The 25,770-nt window shown below is 32.9% G+C and overlaps 1 protein-coding gene across 1 annotated transcript; it reads left to right on the forward strand.

Moving 5' to 3' along the window:
• The first annotated feature begins 65 nt into the window (after positions 1-65).
• Positions 66-25,746, forward strand: LOC144835288 (phosphatidylinositol 4-kinase alpha-like). The gene is made up of 40 exons (XM_078690361.1): positions 66-138; positions 574-699; positions 999-1,092; positions 1,327-1,412; positions 2,976-3,048; positions 4,111-4,541; positions 4,830-4,992; positions 5,261-5,452; positions 5,787-6,159; positions 6,474-6,569; positions 6,911-7,097; positions 7,653-7,733; positions 8,807-8,910; positions 9,356-9,566; positions 9,870-9,978; positions 10,159-10,295; positions 11,032-11,319; positions 11,967-12,091; positions 12,500-12,665; positions 12,993-13,187; positions 13,292-13,384; positions 13,704-13,863; positions 13,987-14,114; positions 14,390-14,945; positions 15,142-15,362; positions 15,503-15,684; positions 16,575-16,707; positions 16,836-17,015; positions 17,264-17,384; positions 17,682-17,811; positions 18,059-18,202; positions 18,533-18,695; positions 18,998-19,102; positions 19,358-19,483; positions 22,815-22,935; positions 23,153-23,312; positions 23,420-23,509; positions 23,793-23,876; positions 24,101-24,283; positions 25,619-25,746. The coding sequence occupies exons 2-39, from the start codon at positions 586-588 to the stop codon at positions 24,150-24,152; spliced, it is 6,174 nt and encodes a 2,057-aa protein (XP_078546487.1). The 5' UTR covers positions 66-138; positions 574-585; the 3' UTR covers positions 24,153-24,283; positions 25,619-25,746.
• The last annotated feature ends 24 nt before the right edge of the window (positions 25,747-25,770 follow it).

Here is a 25,770-nt window from a genome sequence, read left to right on the forward strand (position 1 = left end):
CGATAGAGGGGGCGTGACCAGAAAAACATAAAAACGATAAGCAGCAAAATGTCGGACGCCGATAATGTTTCGTTTTCAACAACTCTTCAATATTTAGCACGTTCCCTTGCTAAAATAAAACCTCCACCATGGAAAAAGGTAGGATATAATAAAGATAACGTTTGAGTAATTTATAAACCCAATTATTATATGGTTGTATTCGTTATTAACTTGAACTGGTCACCGTGAACCTAGGCCTACAGTAGGCTAGCTAGTATTTCTGGCAGCATATTTTATGCAGAGTAGGCCAAAGTCTTCCCGGCCGGCTAAATAGAAATGTATTTAACAGGCCTAGGATCTAATTTCTGTAAGGCACTAGACGTAGCATAGTTTAGTTTAGATACACATTAATATTTTAATATAATAGATACAGTAATATAATTTTATAATATTTATTTTTTTCAATAAAAATATTAATAAATAATAATAAATAAATAATATTTAGGCCTATTAATTTTTACTACTAGTACTAGTATTATAATTTTGTGTTGTCTCCATAATAATTGTTATGTCTTATAATGTTTTAACATTTAGGTGGAGCAATTAATGAACATGTGCCCCCAGCCTGTCTCCATAGGAACAAATATTTGCCGATTGGACAGCCGAAGACAGGAAGCGGTGATTGCACTGGGGATATATTTTTTAGAATCAAATCTTCAAGTATGTTAAAATAAATAAAATGTCTTTTTGTTAGTAAATTTATTATATTATTGTTGAAGTTCGAGTCCCATTATATGTATCTTTTTATGTAGCTTATATTAATTAAAATATTATATTAATTTAACATTGTGATTAATGCTTGTTTCCTACACAACAAAGTCAATCAAAAGTCAATTCAGTCAAAAAATATATTTTCTTGTATTACAAATCTTTTATAGCAATACTGTGCCTATGGAACAAGCCTAAAGATTATTTTACTAGTATTTTTTACAATATTCTAACCATGGCTTTCTTTTCAGTTTAAAGATAAAATCCTACAATATTTATTGAGTTTATTGGCTGGCTTACCAAATGCATTATGGGTAGAGCAGTCAGTTCACGGTACAAACGATAGTAAGTTCGTTTACTAAATGTATTGTTTCAAGTTAGAAAACTTTAATTGTGAATATTTTTATACTGTAAATACTCATTTTATCATGATTGTATTTATGTAATAAATAGCAACACATCATAATGGCAAAAGGTTTACAATGTATGTAATTCAGCAATAAAATGAAATAGTACATTTATTATACATTAATATTCATAAAATATAATTATTTATATTTTACCAATTTTATTTGACAGGGTTGCCGATGAGTGAGCAGTTTAGCTTTTGTTTGATGACATTATTGTCAGATATTGCTTGGATGGATCCCTCACTTAAGGACCAAGTAAATATTAATTACATTTTTCTATTCTGAATATTAATATAAGTAATGAATGTTTATGAGTTGAATGTGGACAATATTTTATGAGTTGGAATATTGATTTTTTTCATTCAATAAGGCAGAGTCAAGTTGAATATTAAAGGTGATTTTAACCATTATTTCGAGAAAACAGCATAGTACCATAGATTGGGTGTTTTTAACCATTATTTTGAGCATAAGTACCATGAATTGGGTGTTTTTAACCATTATTTTGAGCATAGTACCATGAATTGGGGTTTTTTAACCATTATTTTGAGCATAGTACCACGAATTGGGTGTTTTTAACCATTATTTTGAGAATTGCCATGAATTGGGTTGTTTTTAACCATTATTTTGAGACCATATCATTTTTCCTGATTTGTCAAAATGTATTCACCCACTGAACCAGATAATTCTTGTCGGCATGAACTAGTAAAGTGGGATTTAGGTAAATTTATTTTCAATCTGTCTGACTCTATCATGCCAAGTTAGTACAGTACTTACCATTTTCTTAATGCCTTTACCCTGAGTTGGCTTTTGACTGCTCCTCTTCGGCTGCTTTTCTAAGGTTATTATTAGCAGTTTTAAAATATACATTAACTCATTGTAAATTATTAGTCTTGTTGCATTTATACATTAGATCAGCAATACTTATTTTAATATATGCATCATTTCGCCTCACCCAAACAAATTAAACATGACTCTTAAAATATTTTATAGATGTTCTTGATCAAATAACACAGTCTGCATTTTAATTTACATTTCACTAGTGTAATTTTAAATTACAAACCTGCGTTAATCTATGGTTACCTTTATCTTTACAACATTTGTTGTTTTATATTTAAAAAAAGTAAATTTCATGCACTTTTAAAGTCATACAGTAATTATCATTATAAAGGCTTATTTCAACAACCCTTCCAAAATACACTTTACGAATCTCATTTGAATAATGTATTTAACTCATGACATTTCCACGCACATTTGACATTTCCAAACATAGTACACTACTGATCCATTAGTGTACATTTGTCCTCTTCGTTTATTCAGTTTTATTTTCGTTTATTCAATAAATATTTCACACATATAAAAAAACTTAATATAATAATTATATTAACAAGTTTAATAGTAATTAAATGTTGTTTTTTTTTTAGTCAAAAGCAAATAAATCAGATAAGTAGAAATCCCCTGATACATAGTATGTGTGGAAGGTAGCCTATTAATAAAACCCTCTTCCATTTACTAATACAGTTTTATTAGCAAATGTTGAACTATAATGATATTCTAATTTATTTAGTAACATGGCAGGCATAGGTTTTTTTATTACTTTGTTACAGTAAAACTCTGTAATAAATTCCTATTTATTTAATTGATTTATTGACTCAATGAGTAAACTGAGAACACTATAAGTTATGAATAATAATAGTAGCTAATGTGCTTTTGATTGAAAAGAATACTCCGTGTAAATGATACACTCAATTATCTCCTTCAATTAACTACTACAAAGTTAAGGATATAATTATTATAACTAATTAAATGATTGTCTTTCAGATTATATCATCACAATTGGTTGTGTTTCAGTTAATGGCCAAGATGTGTCAGCAACCAGCTGACCTACAACAAGGTATGATACGCAAACTATGTCAAAACATCTTATAGACTAAAAGAAAAAACTCACATATTTGCCTAGGTCATGTAGTATAGGAGCAAGACTATTACAGTTTATATTATTATATTTAAAGGCTAGGTTTATCATACATTCTAATAATCTTTTAATTCTGTATTTGATGATTTAAGAAAAATTAATGATTTTTGTTACATACATTGTTAAACATTTTTGATAATTTTACTACTTTATGAATCCTCTTGTATCTTTATGTTTGAATGTCATTTGTATATATTAGTATTGTTTTTAAGATGGCCTCTTTAAGTCAGCTGTTACAGCTACCCTTGTAAAACAAAGTTGAATAAATAAATAAAATTGTTGTACATTTAATCAAATATATCTGATATTCATGCCTGTAGCTAAGCTTAAAAGGTTATCCATGTCAGTCTAATAACATTAAATTGATTTTTCTTTATTATTTAATATTAATAGTTGTACTTTATTATTCATTAAAACTTGCATAAACGCTCTAGGCTTTCTGACAATATCACCATTTCAATGTGAAATAAATCAAGATGATATCCAAGGTATAATGTCACTGAATGTTAACATACAATGTTTGTTAATGTACATTATTTTGCTTTGTAATGTCTTTCAAGAGGTTTTAACATTTTAAATGTTGCAGGTGAAGGGAGTCAGTCAGCTATTTCTTGCTGAAAGGCAGCATTTGAGAAAAATATTATTTTTTAGTTTTCCCTACTTAAAAAAAAAAAAAAAAAATTGAAAATAAATACATAATTAAAAGTGCTTAAAAGCACTTATTTATGTATTTATTTTCAATTTTGTTTTATCCAAAATCAGTAATGTTTAAAAAAATGTATATGAACTTCTCTTTCGCAACTTTACTTTGACGGTTGCTGCTTATTTTTGGGTACTAAAATGTAGGTGAAGGTTTTTATTCTGCTCTTATTTAAACCAAGACCAATATTTACATTTTTTCCTATTATATTATTTTGAGAAAAACATGGAATTCTTAGATTATTTGAGATTTTTTACAAACTTTTCTCTTTGTCCTTGCAGTAAACCTGTGCAAATATGTGGTACCATCATTCCTTGGCATTATCCGAGCGTTAGGTCGATCCACTTCTGACGACACTCCACTATTCCTCCAAATGTTCCCAGAGACCAAACCATCGCACTTCACCCCCGTTAAACACAATGTTCTGTCCCATTCTACATTTTGTACATTCCGACCAATCATCTCGGAAGCGATGGCTCGACATTTTCCAAAAGATTTCCAGTATTGCGGTTCAGTTGACATGTCACAGAACACAAAAACAGAACGCACAGAACATGAAATGAGGTGCAAGAGGTATGGGTTCGATCCTTGTACGCATCTTTTTACAAATGTGGGATCAATGTTTAGGCCGGCGGTCGTTATACATGGTGATGAGATACCAAAGTCTAAGTTAACACTTAGTATTGCTCAGTTACAGGCTGTGCTCTCAGTGGTAAGTACACAATATATAGTATAACAATTACTAAAACAAATACTTATTTATTTTGCTTGTATTGTTTGTCTGGAGTTGGAGAGACACGCCCTTTGGCGATAGTTGTCGTTGACATCTCTTGTCTCTCCTCAGTGCTCCCTTTTTATGTTTATGTTTGAAAGGAATAAATAAATACAATTTAGTCAATATTCTAGTGAAACCACCTAAAATTCTTTTATTTGTACATCTCAAAATCATTAAGTGTAATAATCAATTTGTATTCACAATATTTTTTTTCTTCTATTTTAGTCCAAGAAAATGATTTGCAAGGAGACCTGCCAGCAACTAGATGGCATATCAGCTCAATTTGTACTCCAGTATGGGCCAAGGGACTTCCCCTATCAGTCATTCAGTGAGGTCGTTCACCTCTGTATTGTAGCCTTACTCAGACATTTACTACAACATCAAGAAGGTACTGTACACTATTAAGCTCCGTCTACACTATCAAACTTTATGTGACAAAAAATGTGATGTGCCCATATATGGTGTCATATCACTACCATATTTGAGCATATCACTATCATATTTGGGTACAGCACACTTTTTTTGTCAAACTAGTTTGATAGTATAGACAGAAGTTTAGAAACTAATTGCCAAGCATAATTGCATTGCTTTCATGATGGTTGAATACTCCATTCCTGAGTTTTCAATTAATATAGTATATATTGTATTTTTTCTAGCTTTACCAGAGACGTTCACCTCTGACATCCAGTCATTTGTAAAAGATCTCTTCACGTCTGGTCAAACAGAGCTACAAGACAAGACTTATGAGTCGGCTACCAAATCAGTGTGCAATTTCAACTCGTTTGATCTGCTTGTTCAGTGCAATGCTGCTTGTGTTGATCTGTTAGTGTGGGCCTGTGATGAAAGAGGTAAGAACGTATAACACTGGAGCTGTAGTTTTGTGGCTAACAGGTCTACCTGCCAATCCTAAGGTCCGGGAATATATATTATTTATCGTAACAACTTATCCCTGCTTCAATATATGTTAAATGTATTGTATTTTTTTTATATTGTATTTTATACCGAGAGAATTTAGTTAAGTATAGATGTTTATATTTTATCATTTTAAATGAGGGCCCTGTATATCAGCTGACCTGCAGGTTCACCTGGAAAGGTTATCCTCTCTAAATAAAGTTGAAATAAAAGTATAATAAATACAATGTAAATAAAAAAAATAAAAATATAATAAATATGGTTTTGCAGGTGCTGATAGTTTGATAGGTAGACTGACAGAAAAGTTGAATGCCGTCGCTGGTGGCAGACAACTTGTTGCACACATGCCGCTCCTAATGTGTTGCTTAGAAGGTCTTGGCACACTAGCCGAGAAATTCCAAATGTTAGCACACGCCACAACTAGCGCTCTCAGAGACTTCCTACTCAACCCATCAAAGGTGCTCATACGATTATTCAAGCAATACTCGGTGTCGGCTAAAACGTCAAGTCCGCACATTCAAGTCTCCGAAGGGAGCGGTGTCAAAGTTGAACTGAATATGACCGAAATGGATGGGTACAGGCAATTAAAGACGCTAAACAACTTTGAGAAGTTAAGGGACGCGGCAATATATAACTTATGCAGGTAAGTGGCATTGGTTATATTTCAGAGAATATCTTTTCGAGAAGTTAATTTCAAAATATATAGGCCTTTCACTCATGTATAAATTCATTCTTCCTTAAATAAGAATAATTATTAATACTAAAAACTGAGTACAGAATTTAATATTAATGTATTCCTAATACTGATTTTCTTTGTTTTTGTTCTGTTTCTGACAATCATAAAAAATTAGCAAAGCAATTGATGTATAAACTATACCATGTACAACGTGCTGTAGACTAGATATTTTACATTCTTGAACGTAAGCATATGTAACTTTGTTTTTCTTTAACTTGTAGGTCATTACAAGCTGGTCTAGAAGATGACCCAAATTGTGTGCAAGCCTTTCTAGCTGCTGTTTCCAATACGCTCTACTTGGCAGTCAACAGTGAAAAGTAATTACTACGTAAATTATTTTTGTTGGAAAATGGCACAAATGGGTTTTAGAGTGCCTGCCATAGAATTCTGGGTTCATTCATTTAAAGTTGCCAGGTTTTCATTTAATACTTAAACATAAGTATCTATGTTTGTCTTCAAATCTATCAATTTCTTAGATTTTATGGAAAGACAATTTGGAACAAATAATCATTTACAATTTACACATATAGAAAAATGAAATCATAACTATGTTTCTTAATTAGAATTAGTACACATAATATATTAAATAGGTGAATTATTGCACAATACTAAACCATTGATTATTTATAAAATATTTTATAAAATCATTAATTTTCAGTCGTGAATCAAACCTGATATCTAACAACGCCATCTTGACCCTCGGACATGTGGCGGTCGCTCATCGTGACACGCCACGAGCGATGGAAAGCATTCAGCAAATCTTTCAGCAGCGGTTTTGTCAACCGCCCTCACAGCTTGACAATCTAATCGTAGATATGCTAGGTTCAATGGTACTCATAGGCCACGTAAGTTGTTTCCATTTTTGTTAGATTTCATGATAAATGTTCTGTCAAATATTATGTATGATGTCATCAATTTTCAAAATATTTTTCAATTTTGTCACAAACCATTTTTTATCAACTAAAAAGTCACATTTCGAAACTTAACGAAATATCACTTTTTTCTAAATTATCACTGTGCACACCTCCTGCATGACAGATTGCTTTCAATGTATAGTATTTTATATATTGGATATTATAGATATATCAGTTTATGTTTAATTAGCAAATTTTTTTTAAAGCACACTTTATAGTAATTTTAGGACTTACAAATGTTTTTATGTTAGATACCTAATGTGCAGTTTTTGTCTCAGACCAAACAGTCAATGTTTTCTCAAACACTATAAATAAAGTTTGCTTAAATATTCCAGTACTTTGAAAATGTTAAGTTTAAAAACAGCTTGGGTTCTCATTTAACTACATAATAAAAAAATTGAAAGAAATCACTGTTATTTAGTTAGGTTTACTTTGAAGTGTAAAAACTTTTATAAATCCACTTTTCCCTATCCACTTTCTATTCAGTTCTTTAATTCATTTGAAATGCGACGACCTTCAGTTGTAGATGTTACTGAGCGTAGAAATTCACGTAGCCAGCGCAGAGAGGTACTTCAAAATAAACCGCAAACAGTTTTTAATCTTTTTGTTTTTCTAACTTTTTGTATTTGCTTGTTTGCTTGGCTGTCTGTCATGATGCATCTTGCCTTGGTTTGTTTCTCTATCAGTCAAATATTATTTCAAAGAAAGATTATTCTCCAAAAATAACTTACTTTATTTTATTATAATTTACATAGCTACTCAGTTCTAAATGCCTTAAAAATGTTTAACCTTGGTTTGTTTCTCTATGAGTCAAATATTATTTCAAAGAAAGTAATTTCTAAGATTATTTTCCCAAAAGTAACTTATTTCATTTTTACATACTTACTCAAAATGCCTTAACAAATCACAGCAGAATAAATTGTACATGCATTTATTGTTTTATCTTTAATTAATAATAATTTAATTTGGTTATGAGTTTTTTAAATTTTAAATTTTATTTTGGGGGAATTTTTTGGTACACATTCTATCAAATGTCTCAGTAGTTCATATTTTTAGTATTTTGGTGATCAATGCTTTTATAGTTTTTAAGAATTAATCATTCATTAACTTAAATAAGTTGTTTTCATGCTTTTATATTTCATAATCTAATTGTTAAAATTTTCTTGTTTTAATTTTTAACATTTATTAATTTTTTCAGCTAATAATTAAACCACTAAACAATTCCTTTATGCTCTTTTGCTTTTGAATTTTTCTTACATTGCATTTTCACCAACATTTTATTTTTTGTGAAATTGTCAAAAAATAATTACGGTAACATTAATAAAATAAATATTGACTGTTAAACTAAACTTACATTCCCAATCCTAGTGCTCAATCTTGGTGGGTTATCTAGTACAAAATAAAACAAATCCAGTATTATGAACCTATAATAATAACGAACAAATTTAGAAATAATGGTTTAGCTCATTTGGTGTCTTAAGCTCTGTCTACACTATCAAACTTTATGTGAAAAAAATGTGATTTGCCCATATATGGACATGATGATGGCATATCACTACCATATTTGAGCTTTAAAGACTTGTTGGAATTCTGCTGGAGTGAAACCCCCATTGATAATAATACATATATTTTGCATTTAGTCAGCAGTATACCAAGATGTGATGGCAATGTTTATACAGATCAGTGTTGAAGCTGGTTCTGTCACCTACTCCTCTGAAGAATCTGATAAAATACAGCGATTCAGGTAACCATACCATAAGAAATAAATAGATGACAATACTTTTCCTATTATAAGCAGATATTAGTATTCTGTTCAGCAGATACATCATTTATATTAACTGTCTGTGCAACGTGTGATAATGACAATACTCTTCATAATATAGGGCTATCATGCCAGGGCAGGCTAAAACAAACTATGAAATCTGTATAATGGTTTTCAGCAAAATATAATTTATTTAACTGTGCAACACTACTACTATCCATATAAATATTTAATCTTTGCCATGCTTAATATTGTATCTTTTTTTTCCCTTTTTAAAATTTATTATTGTTGTTAGATTTTCTTTTCATGTATCATAAGTATTGTAGGGGCTCTCATGAGACAAAATGTTGCTTCTAATGAGGGTCCCAGTTATTCTTAACTAAATAAATGTGGAAATGATCAATTGATTAATATGTTTTGTTGACAGACACTGCTCTCTGTCCGTAATCAACGTGCTAGCAAACATTGCTGCCTGCTTACAAGGCGAGGCAGAGCAACAAGAATTCTTGATAAAGCTATTAGAGTTGTTTGTACAGCTAGGCCTAGAAGGGAAGCGTGCTAGTGAGAAGGCACCCACAGCAGCAAAAGCCTCAAGCAGTGCTGGAAATCTTGGTATTCTCATTCCTGTTTTAGCTATAGTAAGTTTATGTGCCTAAACATTTAAAATGCATACTGCACTGTTGTTATACTAAATGCTAATAATATATGCATGAATAGATTTAATAAATAATAGCTCTATCTACACTATCAAACTAGTTTGACAAACAAAAGTGTGATATGCCCAAATATGGTAGTGATATGCTTAAATATGGTAGTGATATGGCATCATCATGTCCATATATGGTCACATCACATTTTTTTGTCACATCAAGTTTGATAGTATAGACAGAGTGTGCATTGTATTATTATTAATTATTCAATTGTTCTTAATATTCGTTCAGCTTCTGCGTCGTCTGCCGCTGATCCAAGACCCAAAACAGAGGTTAAGTAAACTGTTCCGATTCTTCTGGCTGTATTGTGTTGTCATGGGATTCGCTGCCGAAGAGTCAGGTAATTATTTATTCATATTTATTTAACTGTTAATAAATATATAGGATGATTTAGGCTGTCTAATAGATAGACACGCCCTTTGGCAATAGTGCTCCTTTTTTTATGTTTTACTGAAAGCAATAAATAAATTGATCACATTTTTTGAGTATATATAAATTAGTGTGTGAATATTTTCCATAGCATTATGGCCAAGTGAATGGTATGAGGGAGTGTGTGAGATAGCCATCAAGTCTCCTCTTCTGACATCCAGTGAAGGAGAACATCTTAGCTCACAACTGCAGTACAACTCAGCTCTTAGAAATGACAGTATGTCTTATGTAAGTCACAACAGTCTTTACAGTATCATTTGTGAGCTTTGATTAGAGACGGCCTACAAGCTACCCATATTATGATGTTAGTTGTCAACTGGACCAAAACTAAACGTGTTGAGGAATCGAGTTAGCAATCAGGTCCAAATGTCCCAGCATGCGCATAAAGAGTTCCTATTATAAATATTTATTTATTTTATTTTATTCAATTTTCAGGCACAAAAATACATAACAACAAGACAGCGGTGCAGCACCCTGAGGATTGCCATGAGTGCAAAGCACTATCGAGATGGCTCTCCATATACTGCACTTGAACATATAAGTAAACCATAAAAAAACAAAGATATAAAAATTTTAAAACTGCGAGGCATCAAGTTGAACAATCATTAAAATTGAATCTAAAAAATATATATATATAAATATTATGTACAGATAAAAATGATTGTTTAAAGATAAAAAAAAAATAAAAAGTTGCCTGACATAAGACCGGAGAGCTGTCACAAATGTGTTAAAACTAAATAAAGAATGTTCTCTAATATAATTAGGAATCTCTTTTTAGTGTACAGATCTTATAAACCAAAATTGTCCTTGGATTGTAAAGTCAAACTTTAAATCAAACTTTATGTGACAAAAAAATGTGATGTGCCCATATATGGACACGATGATGTCATATCACTACCATATTTGGACAAATCACAATTTTTTGTGATTTTAATACATCTTTTTTTGTAATCTATTTCTGCAGGCTGAACTGAATGAATTCCGTCAGACCATCATTACCCATCTTGAGTTCCCTGCTGAAGTCATCCCTATCATCAACAAGCTAAGTTTTGCCCAGTGTTGCTACTTGCTGTCCGTCTTTCGACTTGAAACCTTAAGAGTGATGCACACCAGAGATGAGTGCACATTCCGTGTGATGTTTGAGTACCTGCAGGATAAAGCCATCTGGAAGGACAAGGCTGGCATGTGGCAGTGTTTATTAGCCGTGTCTGATCAAGTTTTCAAAATCTATATTGACAAAATGGCAAATATGGTAAGACCACCTAAATAAACAAACTACATATGTGTACTTTTTAAATGGAATTGATTCTGAGAAGGGCTGTTTTATTTTTTATTTATATTAATTGTTGTATTAATTATTATTAATATTAGTACAAATATTTTTTAAAATCCAACTAATTATTTGAATAAATGTTAATAGTTAGGGCTTGTTAGCAATTTTTTCACAAATCTAGGAAAAACTTACCAAGAACTTTCTTCGCCAAAGTGTTTAGAAACATGTCTACTAACATATATCAATTAGTTCCAACTTAACTCCTAGAGGAAAATCTTTGGCAGCCATTATTTAAAATGGCCATCAAAATTTCCTATTTTTGTGAAAAATTTGCTAACAAGCCCTAACTGTAATAATAATAATTAATAATAAAAAAATTAATATAAATAAACATTAAAAAAATTTCCTAGATTTGTGAAAAAAAACAAGCCCTAACTATTAACATTTATTCAATTAATTAGTTGGATTTTGTTAAATATTTTACTTTTTTCGGGTTTATAATGTGCAATGTGTGATGTTTGGAAGGTGATTTCTAACCAACATTGCCTTTCCAAAAAAAAGCAGGCATCTTGTGTTTGTAACTTGTATTTAGCCATATTAAATTGTTTAATGATTTCTGTATTCAGGAGAAGACATCAATGAGAGAACAACGCCTGCAGGTACATGCACAGTTCCTGCTGATGAAGTTCAACCATGTTATGAAGCAGATCAGAAAAGTTGCCGATAAATACTTATCTAGGCTAGTCGACAAGTGAGTTTGTTTTATTGCATACTGCCTTTTCTGCACTAGGCCTACTCAATTTTGTACCAGTTCAATGCTAGGCCTGCTACACACTGGCAATGCATATTAATAACAAACCTCTCTTAAGCTCTGTCTACACTATCAAATATGATTTTGATTTGAAATCATCATGTCCATATATGGTCACATTACATTTTTTGGTCACATAAAGTTTGAGAGTGTAGACAGAGCTTTACACTAGGCCTGCTCTTCATCAAGTATAGACCAACAATGTATAGATGTAGTTGGTAAAACTATAATGTATTTCACAAAATAACAATATACAGTAAGATACCTTATATAGTATGTATTTTTGCCTGGAATGTTCCATATTCTATAGAGTTAGGTATCTCAGTCATATGTTTTCTGTTTTCTCAGGTTTCCTTTTCTATTATGGAATGGTACAGTGTTGTACACAATGGTAGATATCCTACAGCTGTTGTCAAAGTCTTTAGATAGGAGTAACACACAGGAGGCAGTTGAGCTAGATGTTCCTAACAGTCCATACAAACTGATGGTTATGGACACACGAGAAGCAAGAGAGGTAGGTCATTCAATCAAATAGACTTTTCTAGATTCTTTTATAATTTCCATTTTTTTTAATGTCATTTCCATATACAGTAGTACATTATATTGATCTTACTTATAATAGAATTGATAAAAATTAACATTTTTGTTCAACAACATTCAGTGCCCTAATATTAGCTGGATTGAACCCTGTTTTTTATGAGAGATAGTTGACCAGATACGTTTTCAGTAAACTTTTAGAATTCTAAAAGTTTATATCTTTTAACTTGCATCTTGAGATCAAACAAAAAGTTCTGGAGAAAAACATTGAAGAGTTTTTATTCTAATTTATCCCCCAACTTAGACAATCCTGCAGGATTTTTCAGCTCGTTGTGGAGGCATTTTCCAAGAAGCAGTCAAGTGGGCGCCCTCAATCACCCGTTCACTTCTCCAGCAATATCAGATGACTTTAGAAAATTCCGATGGTCTCTCACAGCACAGCGGTCTTGAATTAGCTACTGAGTCGGCTCTGCAGTTTGCTGGTCCCAATGTCAGTTCGGTGAGTTTATTACGTGTATTGGGATTATATTTATTAAATTCTGTATGAGACAGAAAATGCATTTAAAAAATGTTATTTCATACTTTTTTCTTTCTCTTTTTCAGTCAACATTCTCTCCAGAAAAACGCATAAATACAAAAACAGATTCATCCAACTTTGTTTCTACGATGAGTTTAAGAAGTCGTTTTGCTGGAGAGGTTAGTTCGATTTATTTTATATTTCAGATTGCTTTTATTTGTATTTAACTTTTATAGTGGTAACCCTTCCAGCTTATAATGCATTAGGCCCTCTTACGCTCTGTGTACACTATCAAGCTATGGTAGTGATATGACATTATCATGTACATATATGAGCACATTGACATTTTTTCGTCACATAAAATTTGATAGTGTAGACAAGGCTTTAAGGGATGCAGAATTGTGTAAAAAAGGTAAATGTGGCAGGCAACATTTGAATTCGGGTTCATAAAGTGGATGAAAGGTTCTGAACTAATCCAAGAATTTGTTTTTGTTGTAGGTGGCAGGTATGAAAGCCATTTACTCAGAGGCAGGCCCAGGAGGTTTGTCCCTTGCCAACGTACTAGACAACCAACTAAAGAAAGTCAGCACTAAGGGCCTAGAAGAAAGATTTACCAACAGCATGTTTAGAGTCTGCGCACTCCTCATATCAACAACTGGTATGTGTCGGATTAAATTTGTTTATTTTGACTTATTTACTTTAACAATTGATGTGTGTCATTGATATTTCCTGTTATTGTTTGTATGTATTTGCGTAGTACATTTGTGTTTGTGTATTTCAGAATTAGATCGTATGTTACTACATAGCCTGTGTTGGGAACCTGTCAAAATATTCACTGGGCATGCTCTAGAGACAGCAGTTGCATGCTGGGATTGGTTATTGGCAGCCCGTCCAGATTTTGAACTTCAGGTATTGTTAAGTTTTTTGTCGGAAATTAAATCTGTCTCTAGGTAATAAATTGGAAATATGAATATTAAACAATTTTGACAATTTTTAACATATTAAATATTAAAAGGTTTAGCATCTGTTTGGTCTTTCCTTGCCTTTTATAATTGTTTTGTCTTCTTTGTATTGTATATGGCAGAAAATTGAATTAAAAAAACAAAAACAAATAAGGCAAAATTAAATAATGTTGTAGATTATTACTAATTTATTGAAATTTGGACATCAATTTTTTTTTCTAGTTTCTGCGAGAAATGTCAGCAGCATGGCAGTTTACAATTGACCAGAAACTGGGGTTGTTTTCAGTTGAAGAGGAGCTACAAAGTCCTCTTGTTTGTACCACTACCCCTCCTCCACCAAACACACCCCCTAATGTAGCCCCTCACCAGATATGGACTCACTTCCTTGTTCTCCAATTTGAGAGCATTCGTTACTCAAACATTGATGAGATAGAAATATTTGCTAGACTGTTGACTAAATCGCTCTCACTGACAATTGGCGGACGAAAGCAGGGTATAATGTCACGGCACATAGCTACGCTATGTCCACGTTTCCGCTTACTAAATCTCGGCATGTGCTTGCTGCAAGGAGATACGCTACCCACAAGTATTTCAAAGAACGCTCTTAGAGAGCGTATTTATGCTACCGCGTTTGATTACTTCAGTGTGGCACCGATGTGTCCGACTCAGCTGCCGTCTGAGTTGAGAGATGATATTATGGTGTTGTTTAAGTTCTGGTCCTACATGCAATCTGAGAGGAAGCACCTAAAAGCAGGGGCTGCAATTGGCATCGGTTTTGGTATGTACCAATTATCACAGTATAAATATTGTAGTATGGTCTGAAAACCAGTTTACCTCAGCCACTTCCTTTTGACTGAAGAGGTCACCCAGTATAAATAAATAATAAAAAATTGTTTTTGTTTTATATTTTTTTTATTCTATTTTTACCATTAAACAGAACAGTTTTTAATTATGATTATTTATAATAATTTTAGAAGCCCCAGATGCTGGTAGCTTAGCAACCATGTCAGTTGACCTGAGAGCAACTGTTGACCGAACAGCCACACAAGGATCCAGTTGGATGAACACTATGCCACTGGCAAGCAATGTATCAGTTATTTCGAAGCGCTCAACTGGAACAAGAAAGGGGAATGAGACAGTGGAAAAATTAGCCAAGCAGTACATCAAACGACGCAACTTGATTTTGTCTTTATTGGTAGGTATTTTTAAAAGATATAAAAGATAATAAATTTGTAACTTACCCAGAGTACTTTATTTAGTGCAGTAATGATGTACTTCCAAAATATTTTTATGCTCCCAAACTTCTGTTCATAACCATTGACCTCTGACCTTTAGGCGTGCGAATGTGAACGACTGCTAACGTGGTACAACCCATTAGACATGCCAGATCAGAAGCTAGAGGGAGAAGAGAACATTGCAAACTGGCGATCACAGCAAGTAGGAGAAAAGGCGATGCGTGAAACTGTACGACTGGCCTGGTCCGTGTCACCGTATGTGGCTCTACAATTACCAGCAAGGTGAGTTTTTGATTCAATAAAGGGCTTAAAGCTCTGTCTACACTATCAAACTAGTTTGACATAAAAAGTGTGATGTGCCAAAATATGGTAGTGATATGCTCAAATATAGTAGTGATATGACATCATCATGTCCACATATGCACATCACAAGTTTGAAGAACAGGCTTTAAACCTAGTTTTTAGTCATTACAGCTACATTCCCTTTATTTTTTATTAGCCATAAAAAGTGTTCATTATTTTAAAGCTCAGGGACAGGCATGAATTTTAAATATAATATCTGGTTAATTGTACATAAATCATATATTTGTAACAGAAATCAAGACGAAAAAACATGAATTTCCCTTAATATGGTCAAATACAAAGTTTGGCAAAATTCTGCCATAAAAGCCAGGAAGACTTTTTTTCAGTAGTTAGGTAGTTTAACCTAATGTAATAACATGTCTGGTGACTCCCTAGAAGGTGAAAAAAGATGGTGGATATACGGTGGATAATTTTTGCTATAGCATGAAAATAAAAATCTGAAGTTGAATAAAAATATCAGAAATGTAAAATTCAAGTTATATTACCTATATTTAGTCATCTGATAACATTTTTTACCACACCGTTTATTTTTCATAGCTTTTTAAAATGCCTCTCTATTTACAAAATTTGTGTACAAAAGAATAGAGATTTTACTGTGTAATTTGAACTATCCCCCCACTGATAAGAAAGTGCTTATTTTCAACAAGCTCGTGTAACACAAATAAAATCCCAAAAATTATGAAACATAGGGGAAACTATAGATCGATAATTATTGGAATGTATGATCAATAGAAATTTTTTGCCCGCACCTGGCCTTTAACATAAAATCAATGGTTGACACATTATACAATTCAATTGAATCTCATTAGGTTCAAGAAGGCTGAAGCTATTGTAAGAGAAGTGATTCGATTGGTTCGTTTAGAGCCATTGGCAGTTTCTGATGATCCTAGTGCACTCCAGTACCTTGTTACTGTGAGTTCAGTTAATGCTGATGCATCTGAGGTTTGTATTATCAATTGTACTTTTACATTGCACACGTGTTATACCTATGCTCTTGGCAAACTTGATGATGTCACACGTCCTGTGTTTTTTTTTTTTTTTTTTGTAAATTTAAATGTTTTATTTTGCAGTTGAACCACATCTTAAATTGGGCGAGTGTGTCTCCAATTACAGCTCTTTCCTTTTTCTCGCGTCAGTACGACCCGCACCCCTTAACAGCACAATACGCAAACAGAGTCTTGGAAGAATATCCGGTGGAGTCACTCCTATTCTATACACCCCAGCTTGTTCAGGCTGTTAGATATGATAGAGTAAGTCAATTGAATTTAATCCGGACAGTACAGACAAAAAGATGTAGTCATACATGCATGACCAGGGAGACCTGATAACGTTCAATGAAACTAAGAACTACTAAATATACACGTTTCAATATCTAATAAAACAACATTTCTGAGTTTCAATATATGAAGCGAAACAAATAGATAGATAAAAGTGGTTTCTTTAGACCATTTATTCTAAGTTATCAAAGCTAATTCAGAATGTAATAATTATTTTTTAGTTTGGATATGTGACAGAGCTGCTTCTACACCTTGCTAGCAAATCGCAGCTACTCGCTCATCAACTTATCTGGAACATGAAGACTAATATCTATGTAGATGAAGAAGGAAAAAACAGAAATGGTAAGTACAGTACTTGGACTGCTAAGTACAGTACTTGAACTGCTAAGTACAGTACTTGGACTGCTAAGTACAGTACTTGGACTGCTAAGTAACGTACTTTACTCTACAGAATTTTTTTACTTTTATGAATCCTCTTGTATCTTTATGTTTAAATGTCGTCTGTATATTTTTGTAAGTTTTTAAGCTGTACTTCTGTAGTACAGCCGTTAGAACTACCCTTGTAAAACAAAGTTGAATAAATAAAATAAATACATTATAAAGAACAATCACTTCAATTATTCTTGTTGTTTTATTTAGGTGAGTTTGCCGACCAACTTGAGCTGATAATAAACACCATTCTAAGCAACCTTTCTGGGCCAGCAAAATCATTCTACGAAAGAGAATTTGAATTTTTTGGTAAAATTACTGCAATATCTGGAGAAATCAGGTAAGCTGTTATACTTTTTTTTTTTACAAAATGTTACTGCGTATAAAGCTCTGTCTACACTATCAAACTTTATGTGACAACAAAATGTGATATGCCCATATGGACATGATGATGTCATATCACTACCATATTTGGGTACATCACCCTTTTTTTGTCCAACTATTTTGATAGTGTAGAACATTATTTTTTAGTCAATATATGTCAATATTATTTTGTAGTGATACAGTGTTATATTTTCTATTTACAGGCCATTCCCTAAAGGCCAAGAAAGGAAGGATGCTTGTTTAAAAGCCTTAGCTCGTATTGAACTGCAATCAGGGTGCTATCTGCCAAGCAATCCTGAGGCTGTGGTGCTAGCAATAGATCACAAATCTGGAACACCAATGCAGAGGTAAGGTTACATGTATCAAGGAGATTAATGGCACCCTTTCTACACCACCTTTCCAATGCAGAGGTAATTAGGTTCCATGTATCAAGGGCTTAATGCCTCCTTACTCTTGTAATGCAGTGAAAGGTGTCATGTATTACCAAGAGTAATGGGATATTCCCCTTCCCCACCCTTCACTCTCCAACGTAAAAGTTGCCATGCATCATCAACTCCTCTTACTATCTATCCAATGCTATCGTTTTTATTTTTAATCCATTGCTTTATTAAAGTTCATTTTTTAATTTATCTTCTGATTGATTTTATTACCTTGTTATATTTCCTTGTACCATTTAGTGCTGCAAAAGCACCCTTCCTGGCCAGATTCACAGTGCAACAATGCGGGGTAAAAGAACTTGAAGAGATTGGAATGGAAGGTGAGATATCAGAAGACAAGAAGAAAGCTGAACAAACGCAAGTACAAGCTGTTATATTCAAAGTTGGTGATGATGTCAGACAGGTTAGTCAAATTGTTTAGCTTTTGCATAATGTTTGTTAAGATTGGTTCCCACTAGAGACTCAACACAAAGACATAGATACAAGTCAGTTGACCAATAAAAAGCAACACCTTCAATATTCCATCACTAGTGATTAGTCAAATCACTTACATTACGTCACATCTTTAGTTGGAACCAATATTCTTTGCCTCTCATGCAATTTGAACTAAAATATATCTTTTAAGTATCCATATTTCTATTTCATCCCTGGTGTTTATTATGTAGCGGATATGAGAAAGTAGATTTTACTTTATTTTTCTTTTAGGACATGTTGGCATTACAAGTAATTGGATTATTCAAGAATATATTTCAGCAAGTTGGACTTGACCTTTACCTTGTGCCCTACAAGGTCGTTGCTACGTCACCTGGGGTAGGATTTGTTTTCAGTTTTATTAGTGCTATCTGCATAAAAGCAAACTTAAAGTTCTGTCTACACTATCAGACTAGTTTGACAAAATATGATATGCCCAAATATGGTAGTGATATGACATCATCATGTCCACATTATAAGCTTATCATCAAGTATTATGTTTTTTATAAGTCACTGAAAATGCAATCCAGTCAAAAGAAAGAATAAATAAAATAAATAAATAATTATCATATGTATTTTATTTTTATTTGTTAGTGTGGTGTGATTCAGTGTGTACCAGACTGTAAGTCACGTGACCAGCTTGGACGACAAACGGACATTGGCATGTATGAATACTTTAGAACCAAATATGGTGATGAGAAGACACCAGCATTTCAGAAGGTCAGAGGTCATGCTATTGAGCTAATTAATCAAACTGCTTTGTAGTAGAGTAGAAATAAGGTTTCACCTCAAAAAAATTGCAACAAAAGGTTTTTCAACGGATTTTGGTAGTATTGAGTGTACTAAATAACAGAAAAAAAGTCTCAAGAATTTCGACCACCGGAAAGTGTTTTTTTTCAAGATGGCCGCCAAAATAGATAAAAAGTTAAAATGTCCATACCTCCTAAACTACTTGGTCTATTGATATGATTTTGGTACCAACATACTCAGAACATACATATTTATATTCGCTATAATAGAACATTTTGGCCAAAAATGACCGGAAATACCATTTCTGACAATTTGACCTTTGACCTTGATATGTTGTATCTTGGTAACAACTGACCGTAGGGAAACAAATGATGGCTCAAATTGTTCAGAATGTACATATTTACATTTATTGTAATGAGACATTTTGTCAAAAAATGGTTGGAAGTAAAGGTTATTGACCTTTAACTTTATCTGTGTATAATTTCCATATCTCGGCAACTATGTGTGGTAGAGATTTAAAATTGGGCTCTAAATACTGAGAATATACTTATTTATATTTACTCTAATGAAACAGTTTGACAAAAAATGACCAGAAACGACATGTTTGACCATTGACCTTGATATGCTATATTTCGATAATGACTGACTGAGATACACCTTTTATGGCTCAATTTGTTCAGAATATAATTATTTTTTATTTCGTATAATGGTCTAATCTACTTATGAAATAGAGAGCTTTCCTGGGAATCAAATAACTGTAATATTTATAAAGACCTTCAGAATATGAGTTCAAGTTCAAATTGTTCAGAACATACTGTATACAATCTTAATAATAATAGTAAATAAAAAACCGAAAAGTAAACAAAAACAAATATAATAATAACTTTTAAATTTCTAATTATGGTATAGCAGCAATTGATTAGATATTGTGCATGTATTTAGTACGGCATCTTAAACAACTGTTCCAACTTCGTCTTCATCATCGTCATCAATCTCTCTATCTACGTTGTTCCATTCTTCTAGTTGACACACTCCCCAAACTGAAGTACATGCCAATCCATAGCTTCTACAACTGCAACATACATCCAGTAGTTACAATGGATGATTTTATATCCTAAAACAGATTTCAATCTGGTTACATTAATCACTCTAGTAGGCCCATCTTTTCCTTTGTCTAATCTGAAGTACATTTCTCGGTTTGTTGTATTTACATGATACAGTAAAAGTACCAGTAAGTCCGTGTCTTCTCCAATCAAAGTTACTGTATTATTGACTTCTGACTTCAACTGTTGCCAGAGCAATGTCAACATCGTTTTTTTTGTTTTTTTTTAAACCATATTTAATGAGGGTGATCCATCCAGCTATTGCTGATCATTAGGGACCCTCAGAGGTTCACAAGACAAACATATACACAAGATGCTCTACGTAAACAAAGTCTTATTACAAGTCTTTGGGAGTGGAGTAATTTGGTCCTTAGAAAAAATCCTGACATGTGACGGGACTTGAACTCAGGACCCTTGGAGTGGTAGCCAAGCATCATAACCATCAAGCCACAACTCCACTCTTTTTTCTATAGCTCATATGAAAGCATGTTGATAAATTTGTGTTTGTTCTCATGCCTTGACAGGAATTCTTCTTTCTTTCCATCAAATTCAGTTAGGACAAATCTCTCTAGACGATGTAATGAAATATGAAGTCCGTTTCCACCCTCACTCTTCAAAGCCTAAAGACATCTTTAGGAAGGCAAATAAATCAATAAATTGATAGAAAGTAACCTAGAATATGACACTGATGTGTGCCGATAGTTTCACTCAACCGCATCAGAAACTTCAAACTATCGAGGAGTTTGGATTAAAGGCCATGTCTATTCGTTTTGGAGCCAAGTCACTGGATTTCCCAAATAGCTACAGATGCAAGCTGTTTAATAAGAAAGTTGCTGAGGGTAAATAATTTATCAAACCTCAACAACTACTACCACCAACCTCATCTGCTACAAAATGTCACAGTCTTAGAGTATACTATCAAATCATGCAATGGATAAAGAAAGATAATACCATGGATGCTACCAAGTCGGGGAAGTTTTTAATAAAACATTTGTGCCAATAATGACGATTGAAACTGCTGCTTCAGAAGAACTTTTGAAAATCATCCATTGTAACTGTACTACTGGATGTAAAACTGTATGTTGCAGTTGTAGATGCTATGGATTGGCATGTACTTCAGTTTGGGGAGTGTGTCAACTAGAAGAATGGAACAACGTAGATAGAGAGATTGATGACGATGATGAAGACGAAGTTAAAAAAGTTGTTTAGGAAGCCGTACTAAATACATGCACAATATCCAATCAACTGCTGCTATACCGTAATTAGAAATTAAAAATTATTATTATATTTGTTTTTGTTTACTTTTCGGGTTTTTTATTCACTATTATTATTAAGAATGTATACAGTATGTTCTGAACAATTTGAACTTGAACTCATATTCTAAAAGTCTTTATAAATATTACAGTTACCCAGGAAAGCTCTTAATTCCATGGGTAGATTAGACCATTATACGAAATAAAAATAATTATATTCTGAACAAATTGAGCCATAAATAGTATGTCTTAGTCAGTCATTATCGAAATATAGCATATCAAGGTCAATCATCAAAAAATGTCGTTTCTGGTCATTTTTTGTCAAACTGTTTCATTAGAGTAAATATAAATAAGCATATGCTCAGTATTTAGAGCCCAATTTTAAATCTCTACCACACATAGTTGCCGAGATATGGACATTCTACATAGATAAAGGTTAAAGGTCAATAACCTTTACTTCTAACCATTTTTTGACAAAATGTCTCATTACAATAAATGTAAATATGTACATTCTGAACAATTTGAGTCACAATTTGTTTCCCTACGGTCAGTTGTTACCAAGATACAACATATCAAGGTCAAAGGTCAAACATGCAAGAAATAGCATTTCCGGTCATTTTTGGCCAAAATGTTCTATTAGGGCAAATATAAATATGTATGTTCTGAGTATTTTGGTACCAAAATCATATCAATAGACCAAGTAGTTTAGGAGGTATTGACATTTTAACGTTTTATCTATTTTGGCGGCCATCTTGAAAAAAAAACACTTTCCGGTGGTCAAAATTCTTGAGACTTTTTTTCTGTTATTTAGTACACCCAATACTACCAAAATCCGTTGAAAAACCTTTTGTTGCAATTTTTTTGAGGTTGGCCCCTTTTTTTCATTAGTTCTACTCTACTATTGTGAATGAACATTAAGATTAAAATCTTTCTTTTTTTTTGTAGGCTCGTAAAAACTTTGTTCAGAGTATGGTGGCGTACAGTATCATTGGATTTCTTCTGCAAATCAAAGATCGTCACAATGGAAATATCATGTTGGATTCTGTCGGCCACATTATACACATAGGTAAATAATACAATATCTAGTCTTCAATGGAGGTCAGGGCCTAAAAATGGTAAAATTATGTGTTAGTGTTCTATCTTTTGCATTGTAAATTCCAAAATTTAGAGTGGGGGCGGGGGGCTGGCCAACCCCTTGTAACTTTATCTGTTTGTCATGTATATCTTAACCATGGTGTATAAAACGATAAATAATTGTACCAATAAACTGTAACTTTTATCAGATTTTGGATTCATGTTTGATAGTTCACCTGGAGGCAACCTGGGCTGGGAGGCAGATATAAAGCTAACAGAAGAGATGCTGATGATAATGGGCGGTAAGATTGAGAGCGCCCCCTTTAAGTGGTTTATGGAGTTGTGCGTTCAAGCATATCTCGCTGTCAGGTAATTGTTAACTCTTTATTTTTTTTCTATAAATGGCCTTTTGTTAAAATACTGAGATATTTATAAGTCACAGAATAAAACTAATTTCTTCTCTGTCTTGTTTGTAGACCCTACCAAGAAGAGATTATATCTCTTGTAGCCCTTATGTTGGACGCTGGTCTACCATGCTTCAGAGGCCAGACTCTTAAACTCTTGAGGTGAGTATGAACATAACGCATTGTTTGTAGTACGATTGTTAACCAACCTATGTCATGTTACTTCATTGTGTGCATGTGGAAATATTAGGACGTGCATCCTCGCTCCTCAACATAGGTTTGATGGTTTCTAGGTCCAGACAAAGACCAAGAACCTGACCTAGCTTGGTCGTCAGTCTGCACAAATACAAAAATCCCTCTTTATATACATAGCATACAACTGTAAGTTGGTTTCACTTGGTAAAGTCTTGTATCACTCATTGTAATTATTTTATTTTTAATTTAGTTCACGATTTTCTCCAAATCTGAGTGAGCGTGAAGCTGCCAACTACATCCTGAAAGTAGTCAAGGATTCTACTGGAAATGTTAGGTAAGTTTATTTCAGAATATTGATTACCAACATATCTAATGGAAAATTAAAAAAAACCATTACAGTACTTGCTAACACATACTTACATAAACCCAGCAAGGTTTAATACCGTACATGTTATACTACAAGCAAAGCTTGGCCTAGTTTTTAATTTTCCATGATGTTGTTATTGAATGGTTACAATGAAATCCGACAGCTACATAGTTTTCTTTTTCTATTTCTAGGACACGGACATATGACATGATCCAGTATTATCAACACCAAATTCCTTACTGATTCAACAACCAGTTTGTCTGCCAGTTGGCTCGTGGAGGGCTGACAGTACAATTCCATCCATTTACCTATGATCAGTTCCCTAACTGCAGCAGCGGTGTTACTGTGCTACTTCTCTGCAGCACCAGCTTGTGGTTTGTTTGTTTTAGATTACAGTAGCCACATGTGCTTTTGCCATAATGTTTTCATCAATGTATTCTGGTAAACTACAGATTTAACAGAATCAACATATTCCTACTATGTTTTTGATTCATGCAATGTAATTGATGCTAATTTGTGAAATATGTGGTCCCTAGATGTAAATTGTGACGTTGTCTATGTACATTTAGAGGTCCCTGGATGCACAAACGACATTGGTTTTTGTTCATGCCTTCTATATTTCTACTAGGATAGGAGACACCCATGATAAGGTCCCTGGATGTATAAGTGTGAGGTCCCTTGATGTAAAATGATAAGGTCCCTGGATGTATAAGTGTGAGGTCCCTTGATGTAAAATGATAAGGTCCCTGGATGTATAAGTGTGAGGTCCCTTGATGTAAAATGATAAGGTCCCTGGATGTAAAATGATATGGTCCCTGGATGTATAAGTCTGAGGTCCCTGGATGTAAAATGATGAGGTCCTCGGATGTAAAAGTGTGAGGTCCTCGGATGTATAAGTGTGAGGTCCTCGGATATCAGGATATGTTGTATTTGTAGCATTTTATCTTTGTAATTTGCTTTTTAATTATAAGATTTAGTAGAAAGAATGCTAATGTGATAAATTAGTTTGGGCCAATTCACTTAAAGACCAAATAGCTTACTATATTATTGATGTTTATTATTTTAAACTAAATAATTCATTTGTAGTTCAATAGTAATTTTATTTTTTATAATGCAATAATGAGAAACAAAAGTTTAAGTAGATATATATTGAATACGAGTCATTTAAAAATAATTATATTTAGCGACTAAAATAGTTATATCTGTCTTTTCTGTGTTTCGTAAGATTGTTTATGGTATAGCTATCAAAATTGATTTTCCATGCCCTGTAAACTATGGTGAGGATGATAGATAAGTTGTTTGTGGCGTCCTTTTAATTGTACAATCACGAACATGGTATAGACACGACAGTTAGTAGTAGAAAGACACAATTGAAATATTTATTTTTTCAATTCCTGGATCCGCCATTGAATGTAACTCTACATCATGTGATTCAAAGAGGTATTATGTATGTAGCTGCTTGTTCATGTTATTACCTCCGCCAAGGAGGTTATATTTAGTAATATTTTACATTGTAAATTACTGTACAGTTATATGCAAACGTTTGTGCAATAAATGGGATAGATCTGTGTTTATATCAGCTAGAGGGTCTGGTGTACTCTGGTAATATCTGAGACTGCATTTTACCAAATCTTGGTTATAATAGCACTGTGACTTACACACATAAAATATCTAAATGACAGAATATTATTTATTATTTTACTTTTTAGGTTGATGACAAACCTTTCAACAATGAAACAAATGGATACACAACAAAAGATGGAATATCAAATACTGATGTGCCAGCGCTTGTAATAAACAACGAAGAAATTAATAATTGTATTTCGGATCCTATAGATACACCAGAAAAATAGTAGAATGA

Source organism: Antedon bifida, chromosome 2 (assembly GCF_963402885.1).
Source record: "Antedon bifida chromosome 2, ecAntBifi1.1, whole genome shotgun sequence".
Taxonomy (NCBI): Eukaryota; Metazoa; Echinodermata; class Crinoidea; order Comatulida; family Antedonidae; genus Antedon; species Antedon bifida.

Excerpts from the sequence above, each read along its gene's own strand:
- LOC144835288 (XM_078690361.1), top strand. The coding sequence starts at position 586 with ATGAACATGTGCCCCCAGCCTGTCTCCATAGGAACAAATATTTGCCGA. Across the intron at positions 9,567-9,869 it reads TCATTCCTGTTTTAGCTATA|CTTCTGCGTCGTCTGCCGCT; the intron begins GTAAGTTTATGT and ends ATATTCGTTCAG. Across the intron at positions 11,320-11,966 it reads TTGACAAAATGGCAAATATG|GAGAAGACATCAATGAGAGA; the intron begins GTAAGACCACCT and ends TTCTGTATTCAG.